The 16,223-nt window shown below is 38.0% G+C and overlaps 1 protein-coding gene across 3 annotated transcripts in view; it reads right to left on the bottom strand.

Annotated features, from left to right (window-relative positions):
- Positions 1–3,118: 3,118 nt before the first annotated feature.
- LOC142339094 (uncharacterized) overlaps positions 3,119–16,223 on the bottom strand; it is a 72,082-nt gene continuing 58,977 nt past the window's right edge. For all 3 annotated transcript variants that reach the window (XM_075388833.1, XM_075388824.1, XM_075388816.1), the window contains exons 3-6: positions 15,348–15,735; positions 5,996–6,575; positions 5,235–5,435; positions 3,119–4,733 (exon numbers count right to left, since the gene is read on the bottom strand). In XM_075388833.1, the coding sequence (XP_075244948.1) occupies positions 3,190–4,733; positions 5,235–5,435; positions 5,996–6,575; positions 15,348–15,735 (2,713 nt within the window). In that variant the 3' untranslated portion in view covers positions 3,119–3,189. The remainder of the gene's footprint in view (positions 4,734–5,234; positions 5,436–5,995; positions 6,576–15,347; positions 15,736–16,223) is intronic.

The raw sequence follows: 16,223 nt of genomic DNA, 5'->3' as shown, positions 1-16,223 counted from the left end.
TTCTAATGATACCACTCACAACTCTGTTTGATGAATATATCGATCGGCCAACATTCAATTAAAAGCAACCCAGTCGAGTATATATTTCATCCAACACTAAGCTGGTTCCGAACAAAAACAGCGTAACATTTCGCGACAAAACGTTTCCATTTTGTGACAACTTTTTGTTAATGTAAGAATTGAGTGGAGCGCTTCAACTTGACTAAGCTAGGGATGCCAGTTTAAGCCACCAGTGAAAACCGGGCAAAAAATTCGAGCTGTTTGTGCCCCCAGCTAAAATATTCCATAATAGGGTGCTGATACCATCCATGAGGGTGCGCTGCAGTAACAAAGTTTTTTTCAATTCAAAGCGATTTGGCATAAGTTTAGAACAGAACTTTTACGTCTTAAAAGGCTTGGGTGCTAACTTACGTTTGACGTTGATTATACATGGGCTCTTCAGATTCAATTTGTATTGAACTGCCGCTTAATAGCACCCTGGCGAGATGACAAACTTGCAGAAAATAGAAATTCTTCTCAAACGACTGGCGAGCTGCTGGTTTTGGTAGTTTTCGCTTACGGAGACTAGCGTAAGAAAAAGGTATCCAGTAGTTTTTTTAGGGCGGGGTGGTCGATTGGGCGAGGTTTAGGGGGTGGTGCAGTTAGAGGCGAGGGTGCAGTGCAGGTGTAGAGGGGTTGAATGAAGAACTGGAGCGGGATGGTGTGTGAAATTGGTGATGCAGCGGACGAGTAAGCAGGGGGGGGGGGGGGGGGGGGGTACTCTCCGGGATTTACCTTTTCATCCCATTTTTGAGGACAAAAAGGAAAAGCATCGAAATATTGATCACGTGAAAAATTGCATTAAAAAATACTTCGAAAGACCACATGTTTAATATAGTTGCTACAAACTTCGTTTGAGAGCAATTAAAAGCACCACTAAGCTATCTATTACCCCAATTGATAAAAATGAAATACTAGAAATTCAAACAATAAATTAAACATACCCGGCAGATTGCCGGAAAATAGCCGCCGTTGATTCCAATAAGCATGATTGGGATTGAAATAACAGAAGATATTAAAAAAAAGATTTTTGTACAAAAACATTTTTTAAGTCCGATTTATTTTGATGGCATTTCGTAGTTAAACGTACTTCTGTTTCTTAGAGAGAGGCTACAGGGGCTCCTATCAATAACAATAAGCATTAGAGAGAGGTAACTAATACTTATAGGACCGACGTTCAAATAGCGGGCATCTAAATGTGGGCTTTATGGGTTTATCCCGTTTCTATTTCTGACTTCAATTTTTTATACTGACTCTGTTCATTTTGAATTGCTTTGCTGAGCAACTGATGTTCAAAATCACTTTTAGCAGAATGAGAGAAGAGAGAAACTAGCCTAGAGAAGTCAAAAAGATTTCACGCAAAATGTTGAAAAGGCGGCAAAATGAGGTAAAGCGAAACATTTTTTTATTCGACGAAGTAAAAAAACATAGCAGGACAAGTCCTGAAATACAATCCGAAGAATTGAATGAAAAACAGACTTAATATACCTGACCAGCATAACAATTGAACAATCCCAGCCAAAAAGACAAAATCTCAAAAGTTGAGAACCTAAAAGAATCAAGCGAACTAAACAAAAAAAATAATCATTGCTAAAACTCTTGAAGCTTTTAACCTGAAGACCATAAATGATACAATTCAAAATGATCATTAGGTTACGCACAAGCTTCGAAAGAGAATTTTTGCCACTAAAAGTAGATAAATTCGAGAGATATGACAACGGCTTCAAAAAAACTGAGAAAAAAAACTTAAAGAAATTTTCTGAATCTGGCTGGGACCAATATTTATCTCTGGAGTTCTGTCATGTGACCCAGCTGAAAGACTTAGAAAAGCTGCGTGGGTCAGTCAGATCGTTAAACTCAGAAAATGACAAAATGAATTCAAAACATTTAAAAACAATCAAAAATTTTAAAAATCTTGCTAAAATTGTAATATTATTATCTTCAGAACCCTTTCATTGTCTCCAGAGACCATCCATTATACCGATTGCAAGCCTTGAATAGTTTCATTGGCTCATAAAGATCCACAAACTTGTAACATGATGATCTTTTTCAGAAAATTTAGAAAAATTTTAAATTTTATCAAGATATTGCTGAAATCCAGAGTTTGATTATAAGCTACTGCATGGTTGCTAGAGGTAATGGAATGATTAACCAATATCAATCAATATAACCAATCCATTACCTTAAGCAACCATGCAGTAGCTTATAATCAAACTTTGGATGAGGTTCCTGTGCCCCTGGTGCAGGGAAAACTCAAAAATTTTCTAAACATTTTCAAAAAAACTTTAAAAAGTTTAACTTAAAAAACCTGCAAAAATTTGCGATATTAAAAAATGGACAACCAATCTATTGCCACTAGAAACTATGCAGTAACATACTTGCAAACCGCATAGGAGGTTACCTCTCCAGTGAGGAACAAATACTAAATTTACAGAAATTAAAAAAAAATTGCAATTTTTCTTTTAAAAAGTCGTTAAATTCGAAATATTAAAAAATTGAAACACATTCCCCATTACCAATAAAACTATGAAGTAAAATGTTGGAAACCATTCCATTATCACTAGAAAATATGCAATAACCTCTATTAAACCCAAGAGGAAGCTTCTTGACACAGGGGCTGAAAAAAAGAAGCTGGTGAAAAAGAAGCAAAGCTCAATTTCAGACTGGTCTAACAAAAATTTGGAAAAACGACGAAAAAATGCAAAAATTTGCAACATTTTGGACCCAAAAACTCCTAAAATGACCTTTTAACCTTGAATTACAGTCTTCCCAGTAGCTTCACCACTCTAAGCACTTGAAGGACTACTGAACGCGGTTAAGGGCCTCTAATGAAACTTGATGCCCGCTGAGCTTTACCTGTTTATCCCGTTTTGAAAGTCATAAAAAGGTGTGAAAACATCTTACAAAAATAAAAAAAAGACAGAGCACCAATACAATCCAATTCTTGGATTGTAAAAAAAAATAGGAGCGCTATAATAGCCGGCTGAGAAGATGAGGGCGGCTATTAAAAAGCTTATTATACAGACCAGTCAACCAAACCAATATATAGATACACAAAATCAAAATACTTAAAACCTGATTAAAAATAAGAATTATTATTATTTAGCTTTTGTGGGTATAAACTTACATCGAAAATTTACTGTCCAATTCCTAAGTATCAATCGCAGTCTTATCACTTTCTTTCAGTTCAATTGTATTTCCATTTTCAGCAACTTTTCCCTGTTTCACAGCTTGGTACTCTTTGTTCACGCCAACGAAGAGAGACATGAAACAAGGAATGAACAGGATCTCGTGCAACGGTCCTATAATTCCGAACACCAAAATACAGTTCCTCACAACAACGGCTAAGGTCGTGTACGTCTTGAGAAAGATAATGAATGCAGACACCAATGACGTAATAATGCTAGCGATTGACGGAATCGGACTAGGCAATGGAACTTTTGGACCAACGTCATCCGGAGTTTTCATCATCAAGAATTTTAGGTTCATATGCGAGGCATAGTAGGAGAAATCGACAGAAAAGAGATACATGACGAAGTAAAACGCCATTGATATGTTACTCAGAGTCGTTCCTAGAAGCATCTGCAATGCGAAGAACTCGACGAAAAGCATAATTGCGTTTAGGTATATCGCTGCAAGAGCTAACGGGTGAGGCACAGCCAAACACGAGCACAAAGGTAACAATATAAGCACCCCAATGACAACAACTGGCAGTAAAATTGTGCGAGAAATGACATCTCTGCTGCTTTCAGAAAGCAGGAACTGAGGCGAGTAGATTTCAAATGAATCCGGTGGGAAATAATTAGCAAGTCCAAAACTGGCAGTCTTCTTCAACTTTTCTTGTGCTTGTTCCAATTTAATAATAGCTTCAACTTCATGTGCGGTGTGCGTCATGAATTTCAACCCAGTGTACATTCTAGTGTAGGGATCTCCCTTCATTTCTGCTGCGAAGGGGGGTTGGGGCAAAGCATCCATGTGATATCTTCCCATGTCGTTGAAAAGCGCAATAGTTCCCGCTCCTGTCAGAAATGGCACACTGAAGAAACCTTTGAACTGATCTTCAGTCTCAATCAGCTGTTCTCCCTCTTGAAACGCAAAACCAACAAACACTTGGTAAAAATTCAACTGAAACCGAGGCCTCATGTGCTCTGAGCTGGCCCACAAAGCTGGGAACATTTCTTCGATCAACAGATTGCAGTGGAAATAACAAGCAGCGTCAAACTTGTTACAAGCTGTGAAATCTTCCAAGCCAATTTGATTCCAGTATTTGGCTCTGTTATCAAATATCAATTGCACTCCGGCTCCCGCATCTGGGTAATATTTCTTGACCACTTCCAGAGTCTCGCCAATTTCCGAGCCAGGTAAAAATAGAGAACTTCGATCGTAGCCATAATATGTTTCATCGCCCTGATCGGCCAACAAAATGAGAGCGCTGTACAACAAACAAAGTACGAAGAATATGACAAAAAGAGACACGATAAGACTTCGTGCAAATGTCGAGGCACACAAAATGCCTGAATGATAGCCCGCTTTGATACGTGTGACTAAAGGATTGTTCACGATCTGCTTGGATCCTTCTTTGGCCTTTCCCATACAACATGGACTTCCACCAGCATTCCTTGACTTGAGAATCCTTGACACAATTGGAAAGAAGACGAAGAGCATCGAGATACACGCCAGCAGGAAGAAAATTCCTAAACACCAGTTTATAACCAGCTGGGCTTGCATAATAAATGATTGCTTACCACGAATCTCAGCTCAATTTATGCAGCAAATGTGAATACTACTGCAGGGTCAAATTCTTTAGATGATCATGATTAGGTTAATTTGAGCTCTTATTATAATGATCCACTGAATTTTCTTGAAATTAACGTTATATTTTCTTTTAAATTTCCGTGTTAACCTTTGCTCCTTTACAAGCCTGCAAACGAAAATTTTGAAGTACATACAAATTTCCACGAAGACAGGCATGTCAAAAACTTCAGTAGAACTCAAAAGTACTTCAGCAAGAAAAGCTGTCAAATTAGGCACTCAACAATATTTACATTTAGTTTCATTGGAAGTGAACAACTATTATCAAATTTCACAACCAAGTCAATTTTCCAGCAATAGGTAAACCTTAAGCACATTTAGTGCTATTGTCAGCTCAAAGAAGTACAATAATCTTAGCAATGTAATAGACAAGTCTGACTGACCAACAAATGCGGCTGGGTGCCAGACAAGTTTATACATGCAGCCGTTGAAGAGGAAGCAGGTGAGACTGAGAATGAGGGAAGTTGAGACAATGATTGGAGCCCAATGAGCAAACACAGTAGGGAAGTCTTCTTCGCCCGTCTTGATCAACAGGCACTCTTTCAGTGAGTCCGTAATGAATAGCGCCAGACGAAGATAGAACCCTGAAATTAACAAAATTCCATTCAGGAATCACATTCTGCTCCTCTTTTGATTCCATCTTGCTCCATCAGAGATAACTTTGAAGGCGGCAAAATTTTATCAACATTTATAGGAAAATATCGAGTTCAAGCATTTATATGCTGCAGCACATTTACCGCAGTCAAGCTAAAAACCATGATGCTCAAAGAGCAAGCAGCTATTGTATTCGAAGTGAGAACACGGAAAACATAAAAATGCAGCATCTAAGAGGCAAATATTATAGACAATCTCAACCAGTAAAACTCGGCGCATTGTTATATGTCTTTTTGCAGTAAATATATAGCGCATAATTGAGTTCAACTGATTAAAATACTGAAGGGGCGATAATTTACATCAAGCAAATTTCAGTCATGAGTGAAAAAATCAACCCCAAAAAAGCGATGTCAGACAAAACATTCCTCTTACACACAAAACTTACACACACATTCCTCAATAGCAAGCTGGCCACCAATAGTTAATTGACGTAATCAAACTGCCATGAACAATAATGACGAATTAAGAAAATTTGATTAATGCAACTTACACTCCAAGAAGACTACGACAACCACGAAGGTGTAGACAATCTCAAATCCGAAGAAGCTTCCAATTCCAACAGCCGCAATCAACGTGCAGAAAAATACACCAATCGCGATCAGAATCAGGGGCGCAAAATTGTTCTCACAACAAGGCTTCACCATCCAGATTACAGGAAACACCATGGCCAGAATAGCAGCCAGACCAATAAATCTCATGTCAGCCTGGATAGCCTCGATTCCTCCGTTGATTGGAGCAATATTGCTGAAGCATCTGAACTTCCACCCCGCATTTCCTGTCGCATTATTCGCCATGGTTGCAAATAATTCACAGTTCTCATGGATCCCATTCATCCAATTCGTAGCTTGTTCCTTATCTTCCTCTGTATCGTGTCGCAAAAACCATGCATACCGAATCGATTCCAAGGCTGAAGCATCCTCGCCAACAGACATGCAAGATGCATTATATTTCATTCTGCTTTTCCCAACTTTTTTCAGACATGGCGACACGTACAAACCTTCTTTTCCGCGCTTTGAGCTTCCGAAAGCGTTGGCCAATGGCAACACGGTGATACCTGATTCGAGTGTGACCTAAACCAGACCCAACTACATGACACGTGCTCGAAGAAAATAACTAAAACCGAAAACGTGTGCCAGCCCTGTCAATTGAATGACCAAGTTGAAACTTCTCATCTGAAACCTTCATCTACTAACAAATACGCTACTATTTAAGGCCATACTCCAATCAAATCAGTTCAAGGTATGTACTCGGTTTCACTCAATTTGTTAATGGCAGGCAGCGGAATAATCTTCAATTTCGGAATTTTTTATTGTGCAAGATCTTAAAAGTTTTTTTTTCAAAACTTGTATCGTTCAGAACCTTGTCAATTCTTAAGCGACAGTGTCGTATAAATTCTTAGTCAGGCGATGTGTAATCTGATTACACGTCGCCTCACTAACCAGACAAATTTGTCGGGTCTAACTCAATAAAAAGAATTCCAGAATCAATGAGGATACATTTAATAATTGTTGGTCATTCTAACTTCCAAAATTAAACGTTGAATTGTGACATATGTTAGATGTCATTGAATTAGGAAATAAACAATAAGCAGAACGCGATGTCGAGATACTGATCTTTTCACTTTCTTTATCAAGACAAAATTTGCTAAAAACAACTACTTCTATCTTTTAAACGCCATCTTTTTTGGCGTGTCTCTATACCGATTTCTTCTGTAACTGATTAATGGAAATCAACTAAGATCTCAACAGCAAAAACAATCAAGAAGGCTCGCCAATGTGCGTCGACACAGAATGCTCCGATTATGTTAATCCGTATTTAGGCTTAATTGTCTACCAATTAAAGCAGAAACAGGAAATTTTCGAAATAGCAAAAAGCAGTTCAAGACAGTATTCCAAAATTAGGACAGGCAAGCGCACAAATGAGGGTTCTACTTCATTTCACCCCTATTCATTTAACCCCCTGTCATTTAACCCCGATTTATTCACCACTCTATCATTTAACCCCTCTATCACTTCACCCCTCTATCATTTCGTCCCGCTAATTAGCAGTCGACATTAAAGGCATGTTTTGCCACGTTCGGTTGTGATAGTTTCATATAAAGTCCCACGGGCCGCTGAGGCATGGCCATGGCCCGCGAGGCATGGCCAAATGATTTTATTGCTAATTTAATAATCCTTATTTTATAGGGATTAAAATCGCGATGAAATGATAGTGGGGTTAAAAGATAGAGGGGTTAAATGATACAGGGGTGAATAAATCGGGGTTAAATGATAGGGGGTTAAATGAATAGGGGTGAAAAAATGGGACACCCAAATGAGGTTTACTCCAGTGAATGGGTTTTTTATTGCACTAGATAAACGAAAACTGAACTGAGTGAACTACTTGGTTGAAAAACTTGAAAAAATTAAATATATAAACACAACTAAAAACCTAAAATTGAAATTAACTATTATGCAACTTCGGCCAATTCTATTTGACTTTGCTTAAATTTTGCTTTCTCGTGTACGTGAATGCAGAAGTAAAGAAGCTCAATTATAATTCTAAATTGAGAATGCTAAAGCTAATCGAACAAATAAGAGAACTATGAGTAATGTAAGAATTTATGCAGCTTTTCCATTTACCCATCCCCCCAGTACGTTATGCACCCCCCGTTACAGAACACGTGCCACTAAAGAGTAAATTTTTATGTAAAAATATAGCACGTGCGTCTGGAAAAGTGGCAAATGACAAAGGAAAAGTGGCAAATGACAACATACGAACAATCTCAGATGAGCGGTAGAAGTTGCCAAACAAAGTATTTCCATGCCCCATTGACGCGCGATTGGATGGATGTCGCACCAAAAACCGATTACGACGACGAAAAGAAGCATAGCATGACAGGGCAAAAGAGTGACTTGAACAAGAAGAACTTTTCGATAAGAGCAGCTTTTCATAGAAAAAAAAATATAAACCTATCATTTTTCATCGAATAGAAATGCTACAATTATGAAAACTATTATACAAATCCTTGAAAAGGTAAAACTAGGCTTCCTTGGAAGTAACCAAAAGAGACAGAAAGAACGTTTTGAAAACGTTTTCTCCAAAAGATTTTGTAAATTAATGGTGTCAAAGTTAATCAAACATATTGGCCTCATATTGAAATCAATATCCACTTTAATAATAGACAATGGTAAACGCCACTACGCAGCAAAGTGAGAAAACTAACAGTAAATAACATTGGAGGATAAAATAAAAAAAAACAGCAAAACTTTTCCAAAAAAAGGTCTTCAAATGAATGGCAGTCAAAAAATGAGACAAATTGAACCTCTAAATGAACAAAATGATACCCCCAGCGGTAAGCTGATCAGACTTACAATTTTTGAGACCAAAAGATAAGTCAAAACAGAACAATCATTAGCATGAAAAAAAATCCACGAATTTTCAAAAACAGATTAAGTTACAGAAAAGCACTGGACAGAAAAACTCCTAAACTGATTCCCTTTATTGCCTTCAAATAACTTTCAATTAGAACGATGTTAACTCAATTGAAATAACCTCAGCAAAAACGCACAGTCATTTCAATAAGAATAGCCAAATTTTGAGAGAGTAAAACCATGTGTAGCCAAAAACTTAACCAAGCGAATGAAACAATGAACTTGTTCTTATAATAGAAAACGTCACACAAGCAATTTGTTCGAAATTGCATGAATGAATAAACATCAAGGAAATTGAAGAGAGCTTGAAGTCACATGCATGTACCAAAAATCTTGACGAAAAAAGCCAAGAAAGACAAAAATAGCTCCACTCAGTTATCGCCATAGCAGTTTTTAAAGGCATTAGCAAGGAAAACAAAAAGGTTTAGATTTCTTTTTTGCTTCATTGGCGGTCAATTACAACTATCATTAGTCACGCTACAGTGTGAGCCTACGCAAAAAAAACAAAAAAACTAAATTTACGAACAAAAAACGCTCAGAGTCTCTAAATTATAGAAAGAAAACCTGCTAAAGTTTTACTTAGGCCTCAGTAGAAAGTCAATAAGATCGAGAGTACCAAGAATAAGCAAAAAAAGCAACCTGAAGAAGGTGCATAGATGGTGTTGCCTTACAAAATCAAAAAAAAAATCTAATAAAACTTATATTATAAAACAATTCAATCGCTGCCCACTGATCAATTAAGACAACACCATCTATGCGCCATTAAAAACATTTTATCACCTTTAGTAGCCTTTCTGGAAAAACACGGAACAATCAACAAATAAACGAATGAAGCAACGGCCAAATTGCTCTAACAGCTGGCGAGCAATTGGCTCGTCAGTAGCTAGCTACAGCGTAGAGGCTAACCTATGCTTAATTGAGGGAGGAAGGGGAGTGGAGTAGTGGCCGGAGTTCGAAGGGTTCAAAAGTGCTGGCTTACGGATAGAAGCGGTGTATAAAAACAAACAAAATTATAGTCACGCTCGGGGTTACGGGTAGAAGGGGCATGGATGAGATTAGGGGTGTGGCTCAAACTCTAAGAACTGCCCTTCAGAGCATTAACTTGTCTTTTCATTTTTTGGTAAATCGCATACTAGTAAGGCGTCAGGCCACTGCTGCTCAGCGAACTAAATACTTCCAGTTTAACCCATTTTCGAATTTTCAATCAAATTTACACCTAAGGAGGGTCCCCTTTAATACGAGATTATATGGTATTTGTTGATGTTTTTCACATATATCATTGTAGCCTCAATCAAAAAAAAATTCTTTTCTTATTCTTATCTCATCTAAAATCTGAATTTTTTTTGCAATTAACAGTTTAATTTTAAAGGCAGCTTCCAAACATGAACAATTTTCGAACGCTAAAAGTGAACATTAAAACTGTAAAATGTTAAATATTCACGAAAACACAAAGTTCAGCCTCGAAAACTCCCCTTAAAATACTTTTCAATGAAAGGTCGTTCAAATGCTACCACTCACAACTTTTCGATGATAAGCATATAGTTCCTCCCTCTCCACTCCTCCTTAAAATTGAAAAGCAAAAACAATTTTTAAATGTTTGCCTAGGACACTGGCCTCTCGTCAACGAAAGCCCGCCATCATAACAATCATCAATCTGGAAGGAAGAAGGTGACTTTCAAACAAACAGCAGCAACTAAATCAGGCTAAAAAAACAAAGCTGCTCCCTGCAGTGCATCACAGCAATCGTTCAAATTTTCCTTGCGGAATTTCCTCAACTGATAGCACCTCGTTTGGTCAAAATAACTTTTCCATTATAACAGTTAAGCTTCAGAAGTATTCCTAACACATCAGTTACGCAAACGCCATTTTCTTCAATACACCATGTATATGTGCCTTCGAAAATCAGTACCCAAGTTGCATGCGGACCATTTTGATGATCATCCAATGAGCTGGATGAAATGGTACAGTATTTTTCAGGCTACTATTGACAGAGCACCAATGACGCCTTCTGAAAAAATGATTAACCTACAATCACCATGAACAGGTGAAGTGAAAGCTCTCATTGACGGCTACGGCTACAACGGTGGCTTATACGCTTCAACACTTATCGCCTTCAAGAAAACTTTGGGAATCCAAAGCGAATAGTAAACTCTTTTCTTGATAAACTGAATAGATTCGAAACGCTCAATTTATCCCATCCAGAGAGCTACGCACAATTCCTCTCTTTCTTTTCGACAATAGAGGATACATTCCAGCAACTAAGATTCATTCATGACCTCCATTCAAATACAAACCCAAAAGTGGCGCTAGCAAAATTGCCGTACGTCTGAGTGGAACAAATTAGTGTTAGGTCTTCCAGCAACCATCTCTACATGGATTAACGAGATTCCTACTGTCCCTATCTACTATCCAGCGAAACCACAGCTTTGGGAACGGGCAAAGCTAAATCAGTGTGGAAAGAATACCCTGTTGAGACTGCTGTGAAAACTTTAAATTTACAAGGAAAAGGACAGGTGGCATTTGTTACTGTACAGCTCAAAAATGGTGATATAGTTTTGGATACATATGGTTAATTGGACATTGGTAGTTGCCAATGCATGTTGCTCAGTTCAAATACAACAAATCTGAACTTAAGATCAGAATACCATTGGAAAAATGCCGATTATTGGCTATCATATGACAAAATTGTGCACCAGTAGAACTTCAAATTAGACCCTTACAAGTGGAACAAATTTTCGAAGAAATGGACATTGTTGCCGTTCCTGATCTAAAAATGTCAGCTGTTGATAGAAAGAAATTGAATCGCCTCTGCGTTTCGTTTGAACATCTTAACCATATATGTTTCCCAGAATTAGGGCACAATTAAGTTTCCATCATTCTCGGAACTGACAATCTAGATCTTACACACTACAAACAAATAGTTAAAGGATCCAAGAATGCACCATGGGGAGTTAGAAATCAGCTTGAATGGTCATGCGCTGGAAAACCTGCCTTAATTCCAGATGATTGCAATCCAGTCCAGTACCCTCAATTAAACAGACATCCTAATATGAACAGTATGTTCAAAATGGTCTCCGATTGGATGGAAATTGAGAACCCAGGCATAGCGTCATCCAAGAAAGCAATGGCCAAAAGACAATTGAGCCCTGGATATTTTGGGAAGTACCGCTAAATTTGTCAACGTTCATTGTGAAGTTGGTCTTCTCTGGATAGAGAAAACCAAACTCCAAAATAACAGATGACTCGCGGAAAAACAACATGCTCAGCTCGACCATAAGCTTTAAAACAATCCAAAACGAAAGCAAAAATACGAGTAGACACTTCGGAAAGATTTGCAGAACGGATGTCACACAAGTTAATCAAATAAGAGAACAAGCAGACGAAGAAATTTAGTTCTTCCCTCATCACTTGAACGAGCCTGGTAAAGAACGCCGTGTTGCCACTGCATCAAAAGTGTTTCACAGTCAGTTCTTAAACTCTTATCTTCTGAAAGGTCCATATTTGCTAAAATAATCATATCGGAGTAATTCTGAGGTTTAAGGAGGAAAAGATTGCGCTTTCCACTGATATTGACCAAATGTTTATGCAGGTTAAAGTTGCTCCTGAATACAGAAAATTCTTGCGCTTTGGAACAAAAATGGTCACATTGATACTTACGTGTACATCAGTCACATTTTCGTAGCCACAGACTCGCCATGTATTGCCTCACATGCTTTGCAAAAAACGGAGTTCCCAGATGCTCTCAAATATGTAGAACGCAACAATTACAAGAAGGAACTCTATGTTTCCACAAATTCAACGGAAAAAGAGTAAATAATACTGCAAGGAATGAGAAAAGTTCAATTTAAAGGAGGTTTTAATCTAGCCAAAAAGAATACAAGCACTACCGACTTTCTACTTTCATTAGAACCTCAAAACAGATTGATCCAGACAACGCTGTAAGATTGAATGCACCATAAGATTGATATGTGACTGAAAGTAATCTTCTTGAAAAAATCCAGATTGGCGGCGTCTTTGTCCGGATTGGCGGCGTCAAGATTGATTCAAGTTGGCGGTGTCTTTCTTTGACTCCCTAGGTGTCATTGCGCCTCTAACAATTCGACTACGAAAAGTTTTACAAGCAGCCTGGAGCCATGGTCCAAAATGGGAAAAGCCCCACTTGATAACATCCAGGATTTTAGTTTAAGGGAAGAAATTCTTGCTTTTAAGGACGTCCAAAATCCCAGGGATTATTTTCTAGACAAAACTGTTACGCTCCATCTGCCTTCTCGTACCTCCAAATTGAGTACTCGGATCAACCTATCTCCGTTAAATTTGATATGGGCAAGGCTCCCGTAGCCCAATAAAAAAGATAACTATCCCCAACCTAGAACTGCAAGCCGCTGTATATGGCACTCAACAGGCCAATTTAAAAAAAGAGAACAAGATGTAGAGTTCTGATTGCGTTTTTGGACTGACAGCACTCTAGTCCTGTATTGGGTGAGAACACCTGAAACGTGCCATTGAATGTGGCAAATCGAATACCCAAATTTCTAGATGTCTACTCTATTTTCGATTGGAAGTACGTTTCATCCGCAGTAAACCCCGCAGATGACGGAACTCGAGGATATAGTGTTGAGCAAATGACATCAAAATCTAGATGGATCTCTGGACCGTCATTCTTGAGCCAAAAAAGATCTGAGTTGCCCAAACAAGAAATTTTGCATGCTCAACAAGTAGAAGTTATTTCGTATTCGTCAGTAAACTCAACTGAAACACTTATTATCGACGCAACAAGATGCAGCAGTTGGAAGAAAATAATACGTGTGTAGCAGTCTCTATCTTTTTTGCGGACAAGTGTAAACGCAACGCCCAAATGAAGTTAGCACCTTACACTAGAGCTTATCTTTTAAGTTTTTCACGATATTCAAAGACAAGTTTTCAACCCAGAGTACATGTCGTTGAAAAAAGAACTGAGCTCTCTAGTGCTAGCCGATTGAAAGCACTATCACCTTTCCTAGACGAGAATAACCAACTAACAGCACGTGGCCACTTGCCATAAGCAAGTTTTCAGATGACCGCTCGTTATCACATACTTGACGTTAACAATGCTTTACTTGGGCTGCCGATACAACACACACACACACAAAACAAATGGTCATTGTGGTCTCGAGCAGACTCGAAACACTCATGGATTACTAACGGATACTTCGCTGTAGAGCAGTTGTTAAACTATACGGCATTTTGCCATGTCGTAGAATGCTACTTGACGTTAGCACCCCCCACATGGATGACTTACCTGCCAAAAGATCACCAAGAAAAATCAGTTTGCCTGTGAAGCAACTGGTCTCGATATCATGGGATATCTAAGGAAATTTAAGGGCAAACATTTGCACTTCTAAACTAAGTCTTTAATTTTCTTAGGTGAGCTTATACTGGCTCATCCCTTATTACAGCACTTTCTGTTCCTCATAATTGCATGGCTTCTGATCAACACCTTACTCCCTCTTGATCTCTAGATTGTCGTTTACAAACCAGGATATCGATATATCCCATCTTCAAATTTTGTTGATCGTCCCTTATCAACAGCCCATTTAAACTTGATATTGATTTTATTTTCTCACAAGTCTAAAACCCAGCCCGTTTTGCTTTCCTTTGACAATTCAGGCGTTTTGGTAGGCTTTTCCGATTCTTGATTGAGTTGGCTCGTTTTTACGACCCACCCGGCTCGTTTTCATTGCTGTCATTTTTATTTTACTTCATGGTTCAACCTTTCGGATGATTCAACACGCTGCTTCGACAGTTTTATTCTTTCGTTGTAATCCTGCAAATGGGCCAGCGATGTCAAGGACACATTGATTTCTCGTCAACAAAAGCCCAGTTTCAACAATCATCATCATCATCATCAAACGGGACGGAAGTAGCTCAATTCCAAAAATGTAGCAAAAAAATTCAGCGAAACAAAACAAAACTGAATTGCATTATTAATCAAAGCCGTTCCAAAATCACAAGATCTAATTAAACCCCTCCTACCCTAATTCAATAACGACGTTAATCCAATCTTTATTTCATTAAAGCTGTCTGTCGACAGTTGAAATAACAGTTGAACAAAAACTGTTATTTCCACTGACAGGGAAACAAAAGCGTAGTTTCCCTGTAACCTCAAAATTTCCAAATAGCTGTTTATGTTCGACTCATTCCTTGGTCAAATATCAGATAGCGCTTTATACCGTATAGCCTTCTCCTATCTACTGGCCGGTGAATTCGAAAAGCAAAGACTTCGAATTGGCAATAATGTACTTGCCTTGGAGATGCGTTTTTCACCCTGGTTCATTTCTAAAAGAAGTCATTGCAACACTTATCAGGCTAAAATCTCACAACAAAACCTTTTACTTTTTACCTTTGACTTTCCTTTTTAAAATTTCTTATACTGGAGATATTGTATCTTACTTTATGAGCGGGGTAATCCACAGAATATGCAGGTCCACGTCTCGGTTTTGTAATCATCGCATTTAGCAAACTTTTCGAATCCGAGTTGTACTCCTCTTTGAAAGGTTCCGTCAAATTCAGTCTCACGCATTTATCCTTATCAAAATAAGAATTCTTTGCACAAAGATCTGTATAATTCTTTTCGTCACTAGACACAAAACTTTCAACCAAATAGAAGAACTCGTTTAAAGCGTTCAGTCCCGTTAGGTCACCCTCTTTTATTGGTCGCATCGTATCATTACCAGGATACAAAATAACAGATAGAAACGTGGTCCGTAGATCCATTGCCCATTGCGGTTGGAAGAATGACGTGCTGTTGTATGCAAACACATCTTTGTACTTCAGATATCTAAAAAAGAAAACAAATTATAGATTACGAATGAGTAGTTATCTTTCTACCAACGGATTTTGGACAATTGATAAGTCCTCCCTAAATAGGTAGTCTTTCAAACAAGGGGGTAACTATAAATAAATATAAAAATTGACTACTAATATTATTTTGTAATCTAAGAAGGACAATTTTCACACAGACAAAAATAAGTCGAGATACAGATAACGTTTTCAGCCCAGTGTCTATGAAAGTAAATCAACATGAGTTCTATCCATTCATTTTTGAAATTCTCTGGGTAATACAAATCTAAGATTTGTTGATCAACATTGACTCTGAATCCAGTAATGTACCAATAATTTTGCGTATATCTCATATCTTAGTTCTGGCAGAATAACACGTCTTCTATTACTTATTTTGACCTGTTTCGAAATAGCGGCGTTGTACTTCCCTTCGAGGATATTACTTGACAGATGAAGTTCTTTTAGGGCTTCATAATAAAGTGGCGG

This window comes from Convolutriloba macropyga, chromosome 1 (genome assembly GCF_964194025.1).
Source record: "Convolutriloba macropyga chromosome 1, txConMacr16.3, whole genome shotgun sequence".
Lineage (NCBI taxonomy): Eukaryota > Metazoa > Xenacoelomorpha > Acoela > Convolutidae > Convolutriloba > Convolutriloba macropyga.
The sequence above is the reverse complement of the archived record's forward strand: the minus strand, read 5'-3'. Positions and strand labels throughout refer to the sequence as shown.